General features: G+C 40.2%; 1 protein-coding gene across 1 annotated transcript; it reads left to right on the top strand.

The window, feature by feature from the left end:
* The first annotated feature begins 1455 nt into the window (after positions 1–1455).
* On the top strand, positions 1456–4380 carry LOC123574494 (inactive ribonuclease-like protein 9). Its single transcript, XM_045396091.2, has one exon. The coding sequence runs from the start codon at positions 3407–3409 to the stop codon at positions 4019–4021; it is 615 nt and encodes a 204-aa protein (XP_045252026.2). The 5' UTR covers positions 1456–3406; the 3' UTR covers positions 4022–4380.
* Positions 4381–18702: the final 14322 nt, after the last annotated feature.

The following is an 18702-nucleotide window of genomic DNA, read 5'->3' as shown; positions in this document are numbered from 1 at the left end:
AATTAATTTAATCTAAATCAGTTTTAAATTTACATTTTACTCTTAAATTTAAAAATTTAAAATACCACTTAATAATCCTTCTGAAATACATTGGTCCACCTACAAGCCCATTACTTATTCCAATCTTTTCTTTTTACTGTAAACTTCTTATGTGTGTGGTTAAATACAGAGTTCTGATCTGGGGCTCAGAATTGCATTTTAGGAAGAGAAACTAGATAGACAACCTTTCCAAGGCCTTTCTCAGTCTGCAAATCTAAGTTGCAATAAACCTTCCAAGCAAGTGTAAAAACAGGGAGGAAAAGCAGGGACTTGAACAGGTAATTGTGTGCCCATGTTCATAGCAACATGATTCACAATAGCCCAAAGAAGGAAGCGACTCATCCCATTCTTCTTCCAAGAACATTTGCTGAAAAGGCCAAACATTTTCCCTACTGTTTTCTGATGTTTTCTTTTTCAGAAGTTCATTTTAATGCATATTAAGAAATTCCTCCTTCAACTTTAGTGAACTAAGAATCACCTTTAAATTTGTTTAAAATGCAAATTTCTGGATTCATCCACAGAAATTTCAATTAGTGAGAACCCAGGAAAAACCAAGACGCCTATATTCCCCAGGTAGGCCAGGAGTTTCTGCTGTGTGAGATTACCAGGCAAAAACTTCAGAAACACTGAGTGATCTTGTTTCAACACTATTTATTCTGTGTTCTCCCTCCCTCCCTCACTGCCACCCTGTCTATCTCTCTCTGTCTCTCTCCTCTGTCTCTCTTTCTCTCATTTACTGTTAATCCTCATTTCTACCACCTCCCAGGCACCCTATAATCTACTTTCTGCTTGTCTCCGTAGTGAACATTTGAATAAGAAGAGGAATGAGTGTAGATTGCTTTATGAGATATCAAAATGTTTCATAAAATGATAACAAGTACGGGTACAGTGGAGTGCACCGGTAGTCCAAGCTACTTGGTAGGCTGTGGGAGGATTCCTTGAACCCAGGAGTTCTGAGTCAAGCCAGCCAACATTGTGAGACCATGACTCTTAAAAAAAAACCCAGTAAAATTATAATAAGTAAAACAGCATATTATGGCATATCAAAAGAGAAAAAAGTGTTCAGAAACAGAATTATGAAATATAGAAAGTAGCTTTTAAAATTAGAGATGAGACAATAGCTTTTTTCCCATATAATTGATGCTGAGATTACGTATAAACCATGTGAAAAAAGACCACACTAACTTCTTACTATAAATTAAAATAAATTCCAGATGGTTGAAAGATTTCTAAAAATCTGTAAGAGTAACAGAATGGAGTACAAAAAAAAGTACACATACCATACTTTGAGATGAGAAAGGATTTTGAGAAGAACGAAACCACAATTGAATTCATAAACCAAGAATTAAGAAGGTTGCAGATTTAAAAAACAAGACAGTATTCTGGACAGGCCCTATGCATGTTCTAGGGCAGTAGAAAGGGCAGGGCCACAGCTGCCTGAATTCTGCTTCTCACACGTGTACTGTCCATGTTCTCTCCAGATCAAGATGTTGCAGAGGCTCCACGTTCTCGTGAGAATATGTTCTGAGCTCTCTGGCCTGTCACCATGGGATCACTCTTCTGAAGAGACTTCCTGGAGGACACTGATGAGAGTGTGAAAGCAGGGATGGGAGGAAAAGCAGGGAGGGGAGGGACAGTGTGGCACACGGCCACCCCAGAGTGTCCATTCTCACATCACTATTTTACGCAGCTTTTTCTTTTCTTTTCCATTCTTTGCACTCCTATGCTCAACTTTCATATTGTCTCCACTTTCTGATGTGTCCCCCAACATCCACCTCTCTTTAATTCCATCATTCTCTAACCTTTCTACACACATATGAACAAACTCAGTATCGAGCCTAGAACAGGAGGTTGTCCATCTCCATCACTGATAGATCAAGGTCTCCAGGGAACGACTGTTAGAGAATCACTCAGGTTGCCACCAAGTAGGACTTCTTTTACAAAGAACTTGGTAAGGTAAGAAAACTCAGGAGATTGCTTCTGCAATAAAACAGTTGGTTCTTCGTGGAGTGTGGACCAATTTGTCAAAGCACTCTAGGGGCTCAAATTCAGTTTTAAGATTGGCCATTTCAGTAGTCACTGTGTTTGACAGCCTGGAGAAGGAGATACAGTCTAGCCTTAGGAAGGGAAACCAGACTGATAGAGGCCATAGAATACCAGCTAAGAACAGATATGTGGAAATTAGACAAAAATAGGCTTGAACCAGGAGTCTGCCAGATCTAATGTAAGATTTTAAGCAACTTCCCTTCACAGAGAGATATTAATAACTTTACCTTCTTTTTGCAACATTCATTGTTATAACAACAATACTAAAAATAATATATTTATTATAGGGTTGTTTGGATGATGGTGATAATATACTTAAAGTGCTTAGTCTAGTGCTTGGCACGTAACTCCTCATTATGCTAGCTATTACTGTGTATCATTGTTTTTAGTTTAGGATGACTTCAAGAATGTATTTATCCCAGCTGCTCAAAATTGAACCTTCCTTGATCCCTTTTCCAAGGACATCTATGGTCAGAAAAGAGCAAGGGGAGAAAGAAAGACACGGTTAAGGAATTTTTTTCTTATCAAAGTGGAATGTTTGAAAGGGGAGGGTGGCTCTTTTCAGAGCAAGTTCTCAACTCCTGGAAGCGGAAAAAGATGCATTTGTTTCAGACGGAAGAAGCATGTGAGCCTCCTCTCTGCCTCCCTCCCTTTCTCCTCACTGCTGTCTTGATTTCCTTTCTCCTTCCTTCTCTCCTTAATCTCTCTTTTTTTTTGAGGCGGAGTCTTGCTTTGCCGCCCAGGCTGGAGTGCAGTGGCACGATCTCCGCTCACTGCAAGCTCCACCTCCCGGGTTCACGCCATTCTCCTGCCTCAGCCTCCAGAGTAGCTGGAACGACAGGCGCCCACCACCTCGCCCGGCTAATTTTTTGTATTTTTAGTAGAGATGGGGTTTCACCATGTTAGCCAGGATGGTCTCAATCTCTTGACCTCGTGATCCGCCCGTTTCAGCCTCCCAAAGTGCTGGGTTTACAGGCGTGAGCCACCGCGCCCGGCCTTTAATCTCTCTCTTGCTCCATTTCTTCCTTGTTTCCTTTTCTTCCTCCTTACTTTTTTTCTCTTCCATTCTTATTCTCCTTCCTTTCACCTTTTCTTCTCTTACCACAGCTCTAGGCTGAACTGTAGGCCTAGTAAGGTCATTTCTGTGAATAATTTGGAAGTATTCAGATCGATTATGAGTTGGCGATTTAAAAATGATCCAAAATCTTAGAGCCCAGAAAAGCAATATGTGGCATAAATGTGCCCCTCACAGGAAATGTGAAGCAAGCACATTATCCCAACAGAACATATCTCCTTATCTCTTTTAGTGTCTACTGGAAAAATGATGAGAACTCCGATCACCACACACCCACTGCTCCTGCTTCTATTGCTGCAGCAGCTGCTGCAGCCAGTGCAGTTTCAAGAGGTGGATACAGATTTTGATTCCCCAGATGATGATATGGAAGAATTTGAAGAGTATTTGGAAGAATTTCATAGGACAGGGCCCACCAGACCACCTACCAAAGAAAACGTCGAAAGACGTGTCATTATTGAACCTGGAATGCCATTATATGATAGGGACTACTGTAATGAAGAAATCATGAGAAAAAATGTTTACCACAAACTGCGTTGTGTGACAGAACATTACTTCCTCCTTATGCAATATGACGAGCTGGAAAAAATCTGTTACAACAGATTTGTGCCATGTAAGAATGGAGTTAGGAAATGCAACAGGAGCAAGGGTCTTGTAGAAGGAGTGTATTGTAATTTAACAGAAGCATATGAAATACCGTGGTGTAGATATAAATCATTTTATAGGAGGGGCTATGTCCTTATCACCTGTGCATGGCAAAATGAAATACACAAACTTATTCCTCATACTATAAATGATCTCGTGGAGCCACCTAAACACAGAAGTTTCCTCAATGAGGATGGTGTCTTTGTCATACCGCCCTAGCAGAGTGTTCTCTGAGAGCTTAGGGTGGGAGGAATAATCCTCTCCATACCGATCCTTATAGATCAAAGTTGAGAATGGTAATTTTGTTTCCATTCACTTTAATCACCCACCTTCCTTTCTTCCTTTCCCAACACCTCACAAAAGCACCATAGCCTCGGTTCACAGATAGTGCTCTGAGATGTGGTCTCATGCAGGTCCCACAAGTTAGCATGCCTTGAATGTGTTATGGATACAGATGCCTGCAGTGGAAGGATGACTGGCACCAAGAGGAAAAGGAAATGGTTGCCTGAAATGTGCTCCGAAGACACATCCATGTGACTCTCTAGTTCAGCAGAAAGAATAAAAAGTGCTTCAATCTAGTGCAGTGGCTCTGGTATGGTGATGTGGGGTTTCTCAGTTTGGAATTTTCTTCCTTGTAACACAATTTGGCACCAACAGAACTCAAATCCCTTTCAGCCATTTATGTAATACATCTTTCTAGGGCTGTGTGTGTGGCGCTTTCACTTGTCTTATTCTTTCTTACAGGGCAATACGTAGATTCAGATGTGGGCAGCTCAGGATAAAGCCTTTCTATATTTAGGAAGGCAAACTCCCCAAAGGACATTTCTGTCGTCCAGTGTTATTTGTGTGAATTCCCACATCTTTACTTTAATTTAGCTTAGATGTTTGTGTTTACAAAATTACAAACAGTTTCTCACTTTTAGAAAGAGTCACAATTATCTACAATTATTTTCCTCACTTTCTAGTAGATGTGGCTGCCTCTGAGAATACATCACCTCAAGAGAGCGGCTGGAGGATCAGTCTGATGAAAGAAAAGGAGAAAATTATCTCCTTTTCTTCAACTTTCTTTCTTTCTTTTCTGTTTTTTTTTTGAGATGGAGTTTCGCTCTTGTTGCCCAGGCTAGAGTGCAATGGCGCTATCTTGGCTCACTGCAACCTCCGCCTCCCAGGTTCAAGCGATTCTCCTGCCTCAGCCTCCCTAGTAGCTGGGATTATAGGCATGTGCCACCACGCCTGCTTAACTTTGTATTTTTAGTAGAAATGGGGTTTCTCCATGTTAGTAGGCTGGTCTTGAACTCCGACGTTCAGGTGATACGCCCACCTCGGCCTCCCAAAGTGCTGCGATTATAGGCATGAGCCACCGCGCCTGGCCTTCTTCAAACTTCTTAACATCATGTTACTATTATTGCTTAAAACTTTCTGAAACAGGGATAAATAGTAGTGATGGGGGATGGTAGGGAGGTGTCCATTGCTCTTTGCACGCTTTACCCAAGTCCAGTCTGTTAGTCTCCTCCCATTCCTTACCCCTGTCTTTACACTCAGAGCTGTGCTCCTAATTTATCAATAAGTTGATGTAAGTAAGGGCCTAGAACTAAGGACTGCTAGACCCCATTTTAGTGTCTATGGGAGGAACACAGGAATTCAAGCTTCTAGGCACTTGTGATGGTTGATTTTATGTGTCAACTTGATTGGGTTAGGGGATGCTCACATAAACGTTTTTTTCTGAGTTTAAGTGTGAGAGTGTTTCTGGAAAAGGTTAGCATTTAATCCATAGACTGAATAAAGGTCTCTCTCACCCATGCAGGTGGGCATCGTCCTATCTGTTAAGGGCCTAAATGGAACAAAAAGGCAGAGCAAGGGCAAATGGACTCTCTCTGCTTGAACTGAGACATCCACTTTCTCCTGCTCTTGGACATCAGTGCTTCTGGTTTTTGGGCCTTTATATTCAGACTAGAACTTATGACATTGGTTCTCCAGATTCTCGAACCTTTGGGTTTGGACTGGAACTCCATCACCAGCTTCCCAGCTTGCAGATGTCAAATTGTGGGGTTTCTCAGCCTCAATAATTGTGTGGGCCAATTCCACATGATAAATCTCTTTCCGTGTATCGATATATGCTCTATTGGTTCTTTTTCTCTGGAGAACCATGACTGATACAGCACCAGTCTTCATTTGGAGGCACATGGCTTTTCACTGAAATGTCTGAGTGAATAAAGTACCATCCAACTTTTAGAAATCTCCATGACAGCTTCTAAAACTCAACCTTTTGTACGTGAGCTGAAGAAATTCTGCACATGGGCTAGCCTGGCTGTGTTCTACAGACCATCTCTCTGGGTCATGCTCATCTCATTGATCTTGGAGGTTATACAACATAAAATATATTTATAAGAATACAGCCAGGCACAGTGGCTCATGCCTGTAATCCCAGCACTTTGGGAGGCTGAGGCGGGCAGATCACCTGAGGTCAGGAGTTCAAGACCAGCCTGGCCAAAATGGCGAAACCCTGTCTCTACTAAAAATACAAAAATTAGCCAGGTGTGGTGGCCCATGCCTGTAATCCCAGCTACTCAGGAGGCTGAGACAAGAGAATCACTTGAACCCAGGAGGCAGAGGTTGCAGTAAGCCAAGATTGTGCCACTGCACTCCAGTCTGGGCGACAGAGAGAGATTCTGTCTCAAAAAAAAAAAAAAAAAAAAGAAAGAAAGAAAGTGTATGGTATAGTACAATAACTAAGACATGAATACAATCACGATGAACTTTTCTTTCTCCAGAATAGAAAATCTGATCCAAATGCCTTTTAGAATTAGAATCGTAGAAATAGAATAAGGCTCATTTGCACAGATTTCCCCTGTGGTCTAATATTGCACAAGAAACCAAGACCCTGGCCCGTATCCACCAGATTCCCTATGATAAGTCCAAACCGTAATTTCAGCTTCACTGATTGTAATATTTCAAATAGTTATTGTCTAACATATATTAACACTCTATCCTCAATAATATCGAACTTCATTATTAAAATGAACATCGTACACGACTTGGACTCACATAACAATTTATTACTTATGCTAGCATTCCTTGAGATGATACCCCATTAATTATTTTAATTGTAGTAAAATATAACTGACATAAACTGACCACTTTAATCATGTTAAGTGTGCAGCTCAATAGTATTAGGTATATTCACATTGTTGTGCAACCATCACCATGATCCATCTCCAGAACTTTTTTCATCTTGCAAAACTAAAACTCTCTGCTCATTTAAATAATAATTCCCCTTTCAACCTTTCCACCAGGTTCTGGCAACCACCATTCTCCTTTCTGTCTCTATGAATTTGACTGCTCTGGATACCTCATATAAGTAGACTTATACAGCATTTGTCTTTTTATGACTTGCTTATTTCACTTGGCCTGATGTCTCCAGGTTTTACTCATGTGTCGTAATTTTCTTCTTTTTAAAGGCTCAATAATATTCCCTTGTATGTATATAACACATTTTTTTAATCCATTCATCCACTGAGAATGCTTAAGTTGTTTTCACCATTTGGCTACTGTAAATGTTGCTGCTATGAACATTGACATACAAATATCTGTTTGAGTCCTTGGTTTCTTTTTTTTTGATGTATGTATGCGTAAGTGGAATTGCTGGATCATATGGTAATTCTTTTTTTTTTTTAGAAACTACTATACTGTTTTCCACAGTGACTGAACCATTTTACATTCCAATCAGCAGTGCACTACGGTTCCAGTTTCTCGAAACCCTCAATACTTCTTTTATGTATATATAATAGCAATTTCAATGGATATGAAGTGGTGATGCAATATTAATTTTAAATTATACTTACTCAGTGAAAGAATGTAGGCAAAGCATTCCCAAGAGTAAGAAAAACTATCAACACAGCATTTTGTTTCCTAACCAAAATAAACCCAACTGGTATTCTCTTTGAACATTTCTAATGTATATGATGTTATTGAATAAGCAAAGAGGAGAAAAGTCCAGTCCAATCAACAGACAGCAGAGTCGTTCCTATCCCCTTGTGTTAGTGGAAGTTGCGAGAGAAAGTATAAATGCCGTGTTTGCTCATTTCTGCATGCCAGCGTAATTTCACAAAGCCCCTCACTCTATGACAACCTGCAGCTCTTTGAGAAGAATGTTTGAAGATACTTCAGAATAGAGCACACGGTCCCCATGCTCCATATCTGTTTACCTAACTCACTATATTCCTATGGTCTGTAGAACATAGCCAGGCTAGCCCATGTGCAGAATTTCTTCAGCTCATGTACAAAAGGTTGGATTTCAGAAGGTGTCATGAGATTTCTAAAAGTTGGATGGCACCTTATTCACTTAGACATTTCAATGAAAATGACACCAGTCCTTGTGTTTTCTTACTCACAACATAAGGTCTGACCAGGTTAGTGATTATACTTCTGTAATCTATAACCAGCTGTACTCTTACATCCAAATCTTGATGTGATTCTGCTTTAATGTAACTTCTGGGCAACTTTGATGTGACTTTGCATATATTGAATCTTTACCTCCTATAAATTGTGAACTAAAATACTGCATTGGAGCCATCTGATAGAGCCCCTCTAAAGAGCTGATGCTGAGCTATAGGCCTCCCAGCCTGCAGACCTCAGTAAGACTTCTGAATAAAACTAACTTTAATTATTTAAAAGTTGGATTTTTGTTTTCCTTTAGTTGACAGGATTCTCCAGGGGAACAGAATCAATAGGATAGATATATGCAAGGGAATTTATTAGGGAGAATGGGCTCACATGATTAAAAGCGAAGTCCCACAATAGGCTGATGGGCCATATGAAAGCTAGAGAATGATAGAAACTGGTAGCAAGCAAGGCTGTTAGAGAAGCTTGTCTGAGGCTGAAGGCCTCAGAGCTGCCACGGGGTGGGGAGGTTGTGGGGAGCAAGCAGCCAATTGGATGGTGCCTGCCCACATTGAGGGCAGGTCTTCCTCTCTCAGTCTTATCTGCCAGTCTCCTCTGGAAACTGCCTCACCTGCCAATCTCCTCTGGAAACACCTCCACAGCCATCCCCAGAAACAATGCTTCTCCAGCCATCTAGGCATCCTTCAACACAATCAAGCTGACACCTAATTTAACCATTCACACCTTTCTATTCTAGCACAATATTCTTAGATGACATTAGGAAAAGAATAAAACCAAAGCTAGTAACTATCCCTGTGCTGCTCCTTGAAAATCGATGACACTAAATTGAATCCTATTCAATTGCCCTGTAATATTTTGGTACAAATTTGAATTCATATTCCTGATAAATTCAGAGCCAATAACTTTTATTCATATATATATGTGTGTATATATATGTGTATATATATGTGTGTGTATATATATATGTAGCAGTCACAATACCTCACACTGTATCTTCTTTATGATATAAAATGTTTGAAGTTTTTTATACACCCTTTGACTGTTCATCATTACCTCTTGTGTCACAAGTAATGGGGTCATATTCTCTGTCCATTGTTTCCTGTTTTTCCGGTCTCACAGCAAGTAAGGATAAAAAATGAAATCACGTATTTTATCCAAATCTTTCTTTTCTTTCTCTCTCTAAGATGGATCTTTCTCACATGTCTCTGACATAAGATCATGACATCTGTGAACTGTCATATTTTTGGACACAAGGAAGCAATGGCCCATCCCCTCCTCATCACATTTGATGCATTTCTTGCATCATTTGCATTGAGTACAAGAAGAAATATTCCACCTAAGTTTCCATAGTTGAAAGGTTACAAGAGCTAGTCATCAATATCAAGTTCTTCTTAAAAGATCAAAGGAGATACCTGCAGCAAGCTGGAGCCTCTGGAGCGTGCCTCGAGTCCTATCAAACTGAAGGTAAATTAGTGTTTAAACAAGTGAGATTTTAAATTCAGGGGCATGTCCCATAAGATAGAATGATGATACTTAGATGTTTTCCAACCACTAGATTATAACTTCAAGTGAACAAGAACATTTGCAGTGATGGGTATATATACAAATGTGCTGCCTTACTTAATTCAAAAAATCAAATATTTGACGTTGTTCCACTGTCAAAGATTTTCTTCCTTCTGTTTTTAAAATATGTTCATTACAAGTGGGTATAAGCAACTTATCACTTCAATATATACCCTAGTGTAACAATGCCCGAGTATTTCATATTGAAATGCATAATATTTTGGCATTCTCTCATTCTTTTCTATCCTCAATGCCTAGTGCCTGCCACTTAATATTCAATAAGTCTTTTAAAATGAATGAATACATTACATATAATATAGAATTTTCAATTGTATAAACATTTTGATGAACTAATTTTTTACGCATATTCCACAGCATGCACTGTGTTCATTGTTCAGGTTAGAGATCAACAAAGGGAAGAGCAGCACATTTTTGGATTTTCCATATTGGTCTAGCAACCTGTGCAGCAAACGTCAAAATAGAAAGTGGGCTTCTAAGGAGGAGGGAACATTAAGAATATGAAAAGGAAGAATTTCAAGAGAAAATGAGAGTAAGAAAATGAGGGATTTTACCCTGCTTGAGAAACAGGATGGAAGATGACCAAGGGTTGGACATGAAAAGACCTCTAAAGAGATGTTTATGACAGGAAGAAGAGTAAGGTCAGTAAAGGGGCACTGCTAGTACATGGGAACTAAGGCAATAGTGAGTGTTACCCAATGTCTGCGCTTTCACACCTCCTGCCCCTTTCTGAACGGAGAATGTGGAGTTCACGGGGGAGGGCAGAGGGAGAAAGAAAGTCCCAGGCCTGTGTTCCAATAGCACACATGCTCACTTGTTAATTTTTGGTGGGGCACTGAAAACTTAATAGTTGCCATAATCTATTCCAACTTAAGATATAGGTTGCAACTTTAGAAAAATGGACATTGAAAGCTTATTAGTGAATCATTTGTTGAAATTTTGAGCCCAGCATTTGGAGAAGCTTCTAGTGAAAGAAGTTCAACAAGTAAGTGAAGATCTGAGACTACTGGTCCTGTAGCTTGTAGTAATTAAAATGTAGAAAAATTTAATGCAACAATCATTCCGAAACACAGTAGTTCAAACAAATAGAAGTTTATTTATCAGCAGAGCCCAGTGGCTCACGCCTGTAATCCCAGTACTTTGGGAGGCCAAAGCGGGTGGATCACCTGGGGTCAGGAGTTCAAGACCAGCCTGGCCAACATGGTGAAACCCCGTCTCTACTAAAAATACAAAAATTAGCTGGGCATGGTGGTGTGTGCGTGTAGTCCCAGCTAGTTGGAAGGCTGAGGCAGGAGAATCACTTGAAACGGGGAGGCAGAGGTTGTAAGTGAGCCAAGATCGTGCCACTGCGCTCCAGCCTGGGCAATTCTGTCTTAAAAAAAAAAAAAAAAAAATGAAGTTTATTTCTCCCTTACATAACAATCCAGGGAAAAGCAATCTGTCATGGTGGGAAGCTGGCTTTTCTCCATGTGATCATTGAGGAACTGGGGTTTATCAAGGTCGTGATTCTACCATTTCCCAGTGCTGAGGTGTATCTCGGTCTGGTTGGTTGAAGCCAGCTCACCACAGATCTATCTGCCTTTCAGTGCATGGGAATAAGAAAAAGTAAAGTAGAGGGAAACCAGATTTCTCTAAAGAAGACATAGCTAAGAATTTGCTCACATTTTTTCAACTCACATCAACCTGGCCAGAGCATAGTGACATGGACATGTTTAAGGTAGGGAGTTTGGGAAATTAGTCTGGTTCTAGAAGGAAGAATATGTATCCTGGGAAACAATTACCAGTCTGTCAAACATTTCATCTTACCTAATAAAATTAATTTTCTTTTTTTTTTGTTTTTTTACACGAAGTTTCACTCTTGTTGCCCAGGCTGGACTATAGTGACGTAATCTTGATTTACTGCAACCTCCACTTCCTGGGTTCAAGTGATTCTCTTGCCTCAGCCTTCCAAGTAGTTGGGATTATGGGCATGTGCCACCACGCCTGGCTAATTTTTTTGTATTTAGTGGAGACGGGGTTTCACCATGTTGGTCAGGCTGGTCTCAAACTCCTGACCTCAGGTGACCCACCCACCTTGGCCTCCCAAAGTGTTGGGATTACAGGCGTGAGCCACCATGCCTGGCTGAAATTTTTTTTCTTATTGTTTGTTATTCAGCTTTAAGCATCTGCCTAGACCCACTCTAGACCTCTGCAGGAATTCTGGGAACACACTCACTACTCTACTGCCTCCTAGTCTGTGCAGCTCTATGTAAGGCTGCTAGTAAGACATAGAGTCTTGGCTACTTTTGCAAGGTCTTATCCCAGTCAACTGCAACAGAAGTACAGAATCCATTGCCAACAATTTCTGCCGAGAGTGACTGCTGAAACCTGACTGCAAAGGCTTGGTTCACTGGTTCTCAACTTTGCCTCATTAACCAGAGTCTCCTGTAAAACTTTTAACAAAAATGCCAAAGCTCAGGCCCACTCCTGGAGATTTAATTCACTATGTGTGGGTAAGACCTAGCCGTCTGTATTTTTTTAATGTGTCACAGACAATTAAAGGTTCAGCCAGAGCTTTGGATCATTGGTTAGCATCATGCCAGAAGTCTAATACTAAAACAAGCCATCAAGAAGATATTATATCCAAAAAAGAACTTTCCTATACTAAAGATGTATACATCAGGCTATCACAGATGAATGACAATAGCTATTAACATTCTACATCTAGCTAGCTCTCCTTGCTCTCGTCGAAATTAAACAAACTATTACAAATAACCAAGGAGGCTGGCTGCGGTGGCCTACACCTGTAATCCCAGCACTTTGGGAGGCTGTGGCTGGTGGATCTTCTGAGGTCAGGGGTTCGAGACCTGCCTGGTCAACATGGTGAAATCCTGTCTCTATTAAAAATATAGAAATGAGCTGGGCATGGTAGTGGGCGCCTGTATTCCCACCTACTCAGGAGGCTGAGGCAGGAGAATCACTTGAACTCAGGAGGCAGAGGTTACAGTGAGCTAAGATCATGCCACTGCACTCCAGCTCAGGCATTAAAAGTGAGACTCCATCTCAAAACACAACAACAACAACAACAACAACAACAACAACAACAAAAATACCAAGGAATGAGAGTCTTTATGGCAGTCTGGTTCACCCTATAGGTGACATGACTGCATCTGGAAGTCCAATTCAGCCGTCATTGTGCAGGGTTATCTTGGAGAAGTTATCTGCCTCTCCACTTATCATCTAGGCTACATGGAGCCTGAAAGCATTTCAAGAAGCCTGAGCATCCCCTCTGACGGTCTGTGATGTGCCTCATTATTTATTCTGATGAGGGTGTAACCTAAGGACTTTTTCCTCAATGTCATCTCCAGTTTACGTAATGAAACTTTTCATTCTCCAAGACTAAGCCTCACCAGAAGAAACTGAGAGATGTATGCCTAATGGTTTTGCTCTCATATTCTCCTTCTATTCTCATTATTGTCATCCCTCTGGTTTTGGCTGGAAATGGGGCAAAGCGTTCTTTTGCTTGTCCTTGTCAAATTCTTTTACTTGCAAGTAACAGTAAACTGCATGGCCTAGCTATCCTAAGTTTTTCTACCAACTTAATTGAGAAATCAGATTTTTTTTCTGTTTCTTTAGAGGTGAGGGTCTCACCATGTTGTCCAAGCTAGTCTCAAACTCCTGGGCTCAAGTGATCTGCCCTCCTTGTAATCCCTCTCAAAATGCTGGGATTACAGGCATGAACCTCTGTGCCTGGCCAGATTTTTTCCTGACAGAAACTAATCTCAGGACTAGGGAAGGAAAATGTGAGATGAGCCTATACTATCCTGTAATTCTAGAAAATACAGAAATATTCTAAAAAGGATAAGGGCCTGAAGGAGCACTTAATGACCAAAGCTGGAACAATTTTAGCACCAGAATAAATTTTAAAATACCATCACATTGGGGATTAAGTGTAAATAAACATATTTTTAAAACAGTGTTGCATGTAAACTCAGAATAGAATAAACATTCATGAAGTCTACACTGCTGTGAGTTTTAACTCAGAATAAAGTAAATATCCAAGCTGGACATGACAATGTGTCCCTAAAGTCCCTGCTACTCAGAAGGCTGAGGTAGGAGGATCCTTGAGCCCAGGAGCCTAGAAATCTAAAAGGTTGAACTCATGGAAGTACAGAGTAGACTTCAACAAACTAGGCATAGAGGGAACACACCTCAAAATAATAAAAGCCATAAATGACAGCCAACATCATACTGAACAAGGAAAAGCTGAAAGCATTTCACCTAAGAACTGGAACAAGACAAGGATGCTCACTTTCACCATTTCTACTCAACATAGTACTGGAAGTCTTAGCTAGAGCAGTGAGACAAGAGAAAGATAAAGGAAATTCAACTTGGAAAAGAGGAGATTGAACTATCTCTATTTCCAATGATATGATCTTATACCTTGATATGATCTTATACCTAGAAAACCCTAAAGACTCCTCCAAAAGACTTCTCGATCCAATGAATGAATTCAGTAACCTCTCAGGGAACAAAATCAATACACACAAATTAGTTGCACTGTTATACCAACAATGACCAAGATGAGAATCAAATCAAGAATTCAATCCCTTTTAAAATAGCTACAAAAAATAAAATGCCTAGGGATATACTTAACCAAGGATGTACAAGGAGAACTACAAAACACTGCTGAAAGAAATTGTAGATGTCACAAACAAATGGAAATACATCCCATGCTCATGGATTGGACGAATCAATATTGTAAAATGACCATACTGCCCAAAGCAATCTATAGATTCAATGTAATTCCTATCAAAATATCAACATAATTTTTCACAGAATTAGAAAAACAATTTTAAAATTAACATGGAACAAAAAAAAAAAAAAAAAAAAAGAGCTCTCCTATTCAGGCTCTTAAGCGAAAAGCAATCCTAAACGAAAAGAACAAATCTGGAGTAATCACATGACCTGACTTCAAATTATACTACAAAACAACATGGTACTGTTATAAAAGTAGATACACAAACTAATGAAACACACTAGAGAACACAGAAATAAAGCCAAATGCTTACAAACAACTGATCTTTGACAAAGCAAACAAAAACATAAATAAGGGAAAGGACACCCTATTCAATAAATGGTGCTGGGAAAACTGGAGAGCTACGTGTAAAAGAATGAAACTGGATCCTTATCTCTTACCTTATATAAAAATCAACTCAAGATGGATCGAAGACAAATCTAAGACCTGAAATCACAAAAATTCAAGGAGATAATCTAGGAAAAACTCTTCTAGAGATTGCCTTAGTAAAAGAATTCATGACTAAGACCCCAAAAGCAAATGCAACCAAAATAAAAATAAATGTGGGACCTAATTACAACTAAAAACCTTCTGCATAGCAAAAGAAATAATCATCAGAGTAAACAGACAAATTTAACAGAGTAAACAAACAAACCTACAGAATGGGAGAAAATATTTGCAAATAATACATCTAATAAAGGACTTATATCCAGAATCTACAAGGAACTCAAACAAATCAGCAAGAAAAAAACTCTTAATAAAAAGCGGGCAAAGGACATGAATAGACATTTCTGTAAAGAAGATATACAAATGGACAACAAACATATTAAAAAATGCCTGATGTCACTAATCATTAGGCAAATGCAAGTTAACACAACAATAAGATACTACCTTACCTCATCTAGACTGGACATTATCAAAAAATCAAAAAACAACAGATGTTGGCATGGATATGCTCGTACACAGGAATGCTCATACACAGCTGGTGGGAATGTAAATTAGTGCAACCTCCACGGAAAATAGTATGGAGGTTTCTCAATAACTAATAGTAGATCTACCATTTGATTCAGAAATCTCGCTACTGGGTGACCCAAAGGAAAAGAAGTCACTATATCAAAAAGGCATCTGCGCATGTATGTTTATCACAGCACAATTCACAATTGCAAATATATAGAATCAGCCTAAGTGCCCATCACCCGATGCGTGGATAAAGAAAATGCGATATGTACAGTACATATACCATAGGACACTACTCAGCCATAAGAAAGAACAGACGAATGTCTTCTGCAGCAACGTGGATGGAACTGGAGGCCATTATTTCAAGTGAAGTAACTCAAGAATCAAAAACCAGATACCGCCTGTTTTCACTTGAAAATGGGAACTACGCTATGGGTACACAAAGGTATACAGAGTGGCTTAATGGACACTGCAGACTCAGAGGAGGGGAGAGTGGGGAGGGTGAGGAATGGGGAGGATGAGGGACGCAAAACTACCTTTTGGGATACAATGTGCACTACTTACGTGATGGGTGCACTAAAATTCTAGACTTCATCACTATACAATTTGTTCCTGTAACCAAAACCACTTGTACCCCTAAAGCTACTTAAAAAAAAAGTACAGAGTATAAAATGGTCACCAGAGGCTGGGAAGGTAAGGAGATGAAGGAGATGTTGGTCACAGGGTACAAAATTTTAGTTAGACAGGAACAATTAGTTTAAGAGATCTATTGTGTAACATGGTGACTATAGTTTATAACAATTTATTGGTCGCGTGTGGTGGCTCATGCCTGTAATCCCAGCACTTTGGGAGGCCGAGGTGGGCAGATCTCCTAAGGTCAGGAGTTCAAGACCAGCCTGGCCAACATGACGAAACCCCATCTCTACTAAATAATACCAAAATTAGCCAGGCATGGTGGCGGGCGCCTGTAATCCCAGCTACTCGGGAGGCTGAGGCAGGGAAAATTGCTTGAATCCAGGAGGCAGAGGTTGCAGTGAGCCGAGATCATGCCACTGCACTCCAGCCTGGGTGACAGAGTGAGACTCTGTCTCAAAAATAATAATGATAATCATAATAACAACAATGTATTTTATTCTTGAAGATCGCTAAAAGAGTGGATTTTGTATGTTCTTATCACAAAAACCATAGGTTAATTATCTCAGTTTAGCCACTCCACAATGCATACATATTCTAAAACATCATATTGTATGTGATAAATATGTATAATTTTTGTCAATTTAAAATAATTAATTTTTAAAAAAGAATTTGAGAATGGCCATATACATTTTAGATAAGCAGACTTCAAAGCAAGGAAAGTTATCAGGTATGAAGAGGGTTGTTACATGTTAAAGACATCAGAATTCTCCAAGAAGTCATCATTGTAATTACAGAGCATCAAAATGTGTAAGGTAAAAAATGATAGCCCTGCAAGGAGAAATAGATGAATCCACTATTACAGTCGGAGACTTCAGCACTGCTGTATCATAAATGAACATATTCAGTAGGTAGAAAATCAGTAAGACATAGTTAAACTCAACGACACCATCTCTGGCACTACTTAACCACATGTTCATTCATTTATTCAACAAGTATGTATTTTGTATCTATGCATGCCAGTCGCTTTGCCAGCATTGGGCACACAAAGTAAAATGTGGGTACTTGGCTCAAGGTTAAGTTGTTCCTAAAACCAGAGTTCAAACAGATTCAGGTATGCATAGTTAACTGATAAGGCAGTGTTTGGAAGGGTTCCAGTTACATGAAAAGAATTGATGAAGAGGAAGGATTCTGCATGATAGAAAAGAAAGATGATGGCCGGGCATGGTGGCTCACGCCTGTAATCCCAGCACTTTGGGAGGCTGAGACGGGCAGATCACGAGGTCAGGAGATCCAGACCATCCTGGTTAACATGGTGAAACCCCGTCTCTACTAAAAATACAAAACTTAGCCGGGCGCGGTGGTGGGCGCCTGTAGTCCCAGCTACTCGGGAGGCTGAGGCAGGAGAATGGCATGAACCCAGGAGGCAGAACTTGCAGTGAGTGGAGATCGCGCCACTGTACTCCAGCTTGGGCAACAGAGCAAGACTCCGTCTCAAAAAAAAAAAAAAGAAAAGAAAAGAAAAGAAAGATGAATAGTGGGGCAGAGAAGCAAGAATGGTGTTTCACATCCATCCACCTCCTCACCCCACACACCACATACACACTAACAACATGCACCTTGTCTTTTTGACCAATGTTGAATACTATGGAAAGAGGAGCTTTAAGTAGAATGTGGTGGAGTTATTTTTATGAGAGATGCTGAGAACAGAGAAACAAACAATACTATTTTGGTGCTCAGGGGATAAAAGGCAGCACTGAGTGATAAAGGCATAGTGTATCCACTTGACTCCCATCCCCCAAACCCACCCAATTCTAAGACCTTCATCTAAACAGTTTCAGCACTGTTGGATGAAAGTACATCTTGGCGCAGATGCTATTGTTTTCCTGGAGCCATGATGTCGATCAGGCTCCCACAGGTATCTTTGTTACTAAAGGGCACCATCAAGACTGAAGCAGAAGAAAAAGAGAATCAAAGACACCATCTGATACACCTGACCTACTTGTCTGGGAGCATTTTGAGGGCTCCCCTGGAGAATCCTAGATATGGCAGAGATGGGACAGGTGAGACTTTAAGGAGACCTGTAAGGGATGGAGTAGACATTACCCACTGTCTCTAAGCGTCTGCAACTCTTTTCTTCCTTTGTGGGTTGTAACAGAAACCTCCAATTTCACCTGAGCACATAGCCATCCAAAATAAAAAGAGAGTCTGGGACATTTCCTTGAAGGGGAAAAGTTGAGTGAAAGCTCTGAGAAGTGTCCTTGAAGGGAAGGAGAATGCCATATTTGCTTTTTCTTTTCTTTTTCCTTGGAATGGACATGTCTGAAGCTAGAGTAGCTATCTTGGACCCTGATGGGGAAGCCACATGCTGAATTTAGCAGAGCAACAAGATAGAGCCTGACTGTCTGACACCATGGAACACCATAACAGACCTAAATTGACTATCCCTGGACTTTAGAAAACAAAGTGTAAAGGCTGGCCATGGTGGCTCACTCATGTAATGAATGAATTGAGGCCTGGAGTTTGAGACTAGCCTGGGCATGAGACCTCA

The sequence above is a fragment of the Macaca fascicularis genome, chromosome 7, assembly GCF_037993035.2.
Source record: "Macaca fascicularis isolate 582-1 chromosome 7, T2T-MFA8v1.1".
Classification (NCBI taxonomy): Eukaryota; Metazoa; Chordata; class Mammalia; order Primates; family Cercopithecidae; genus Macaca; species Macaca fascicularis.
This window is presented reverse-complemented; position numbering and strand designations above follow the sequence as displayed.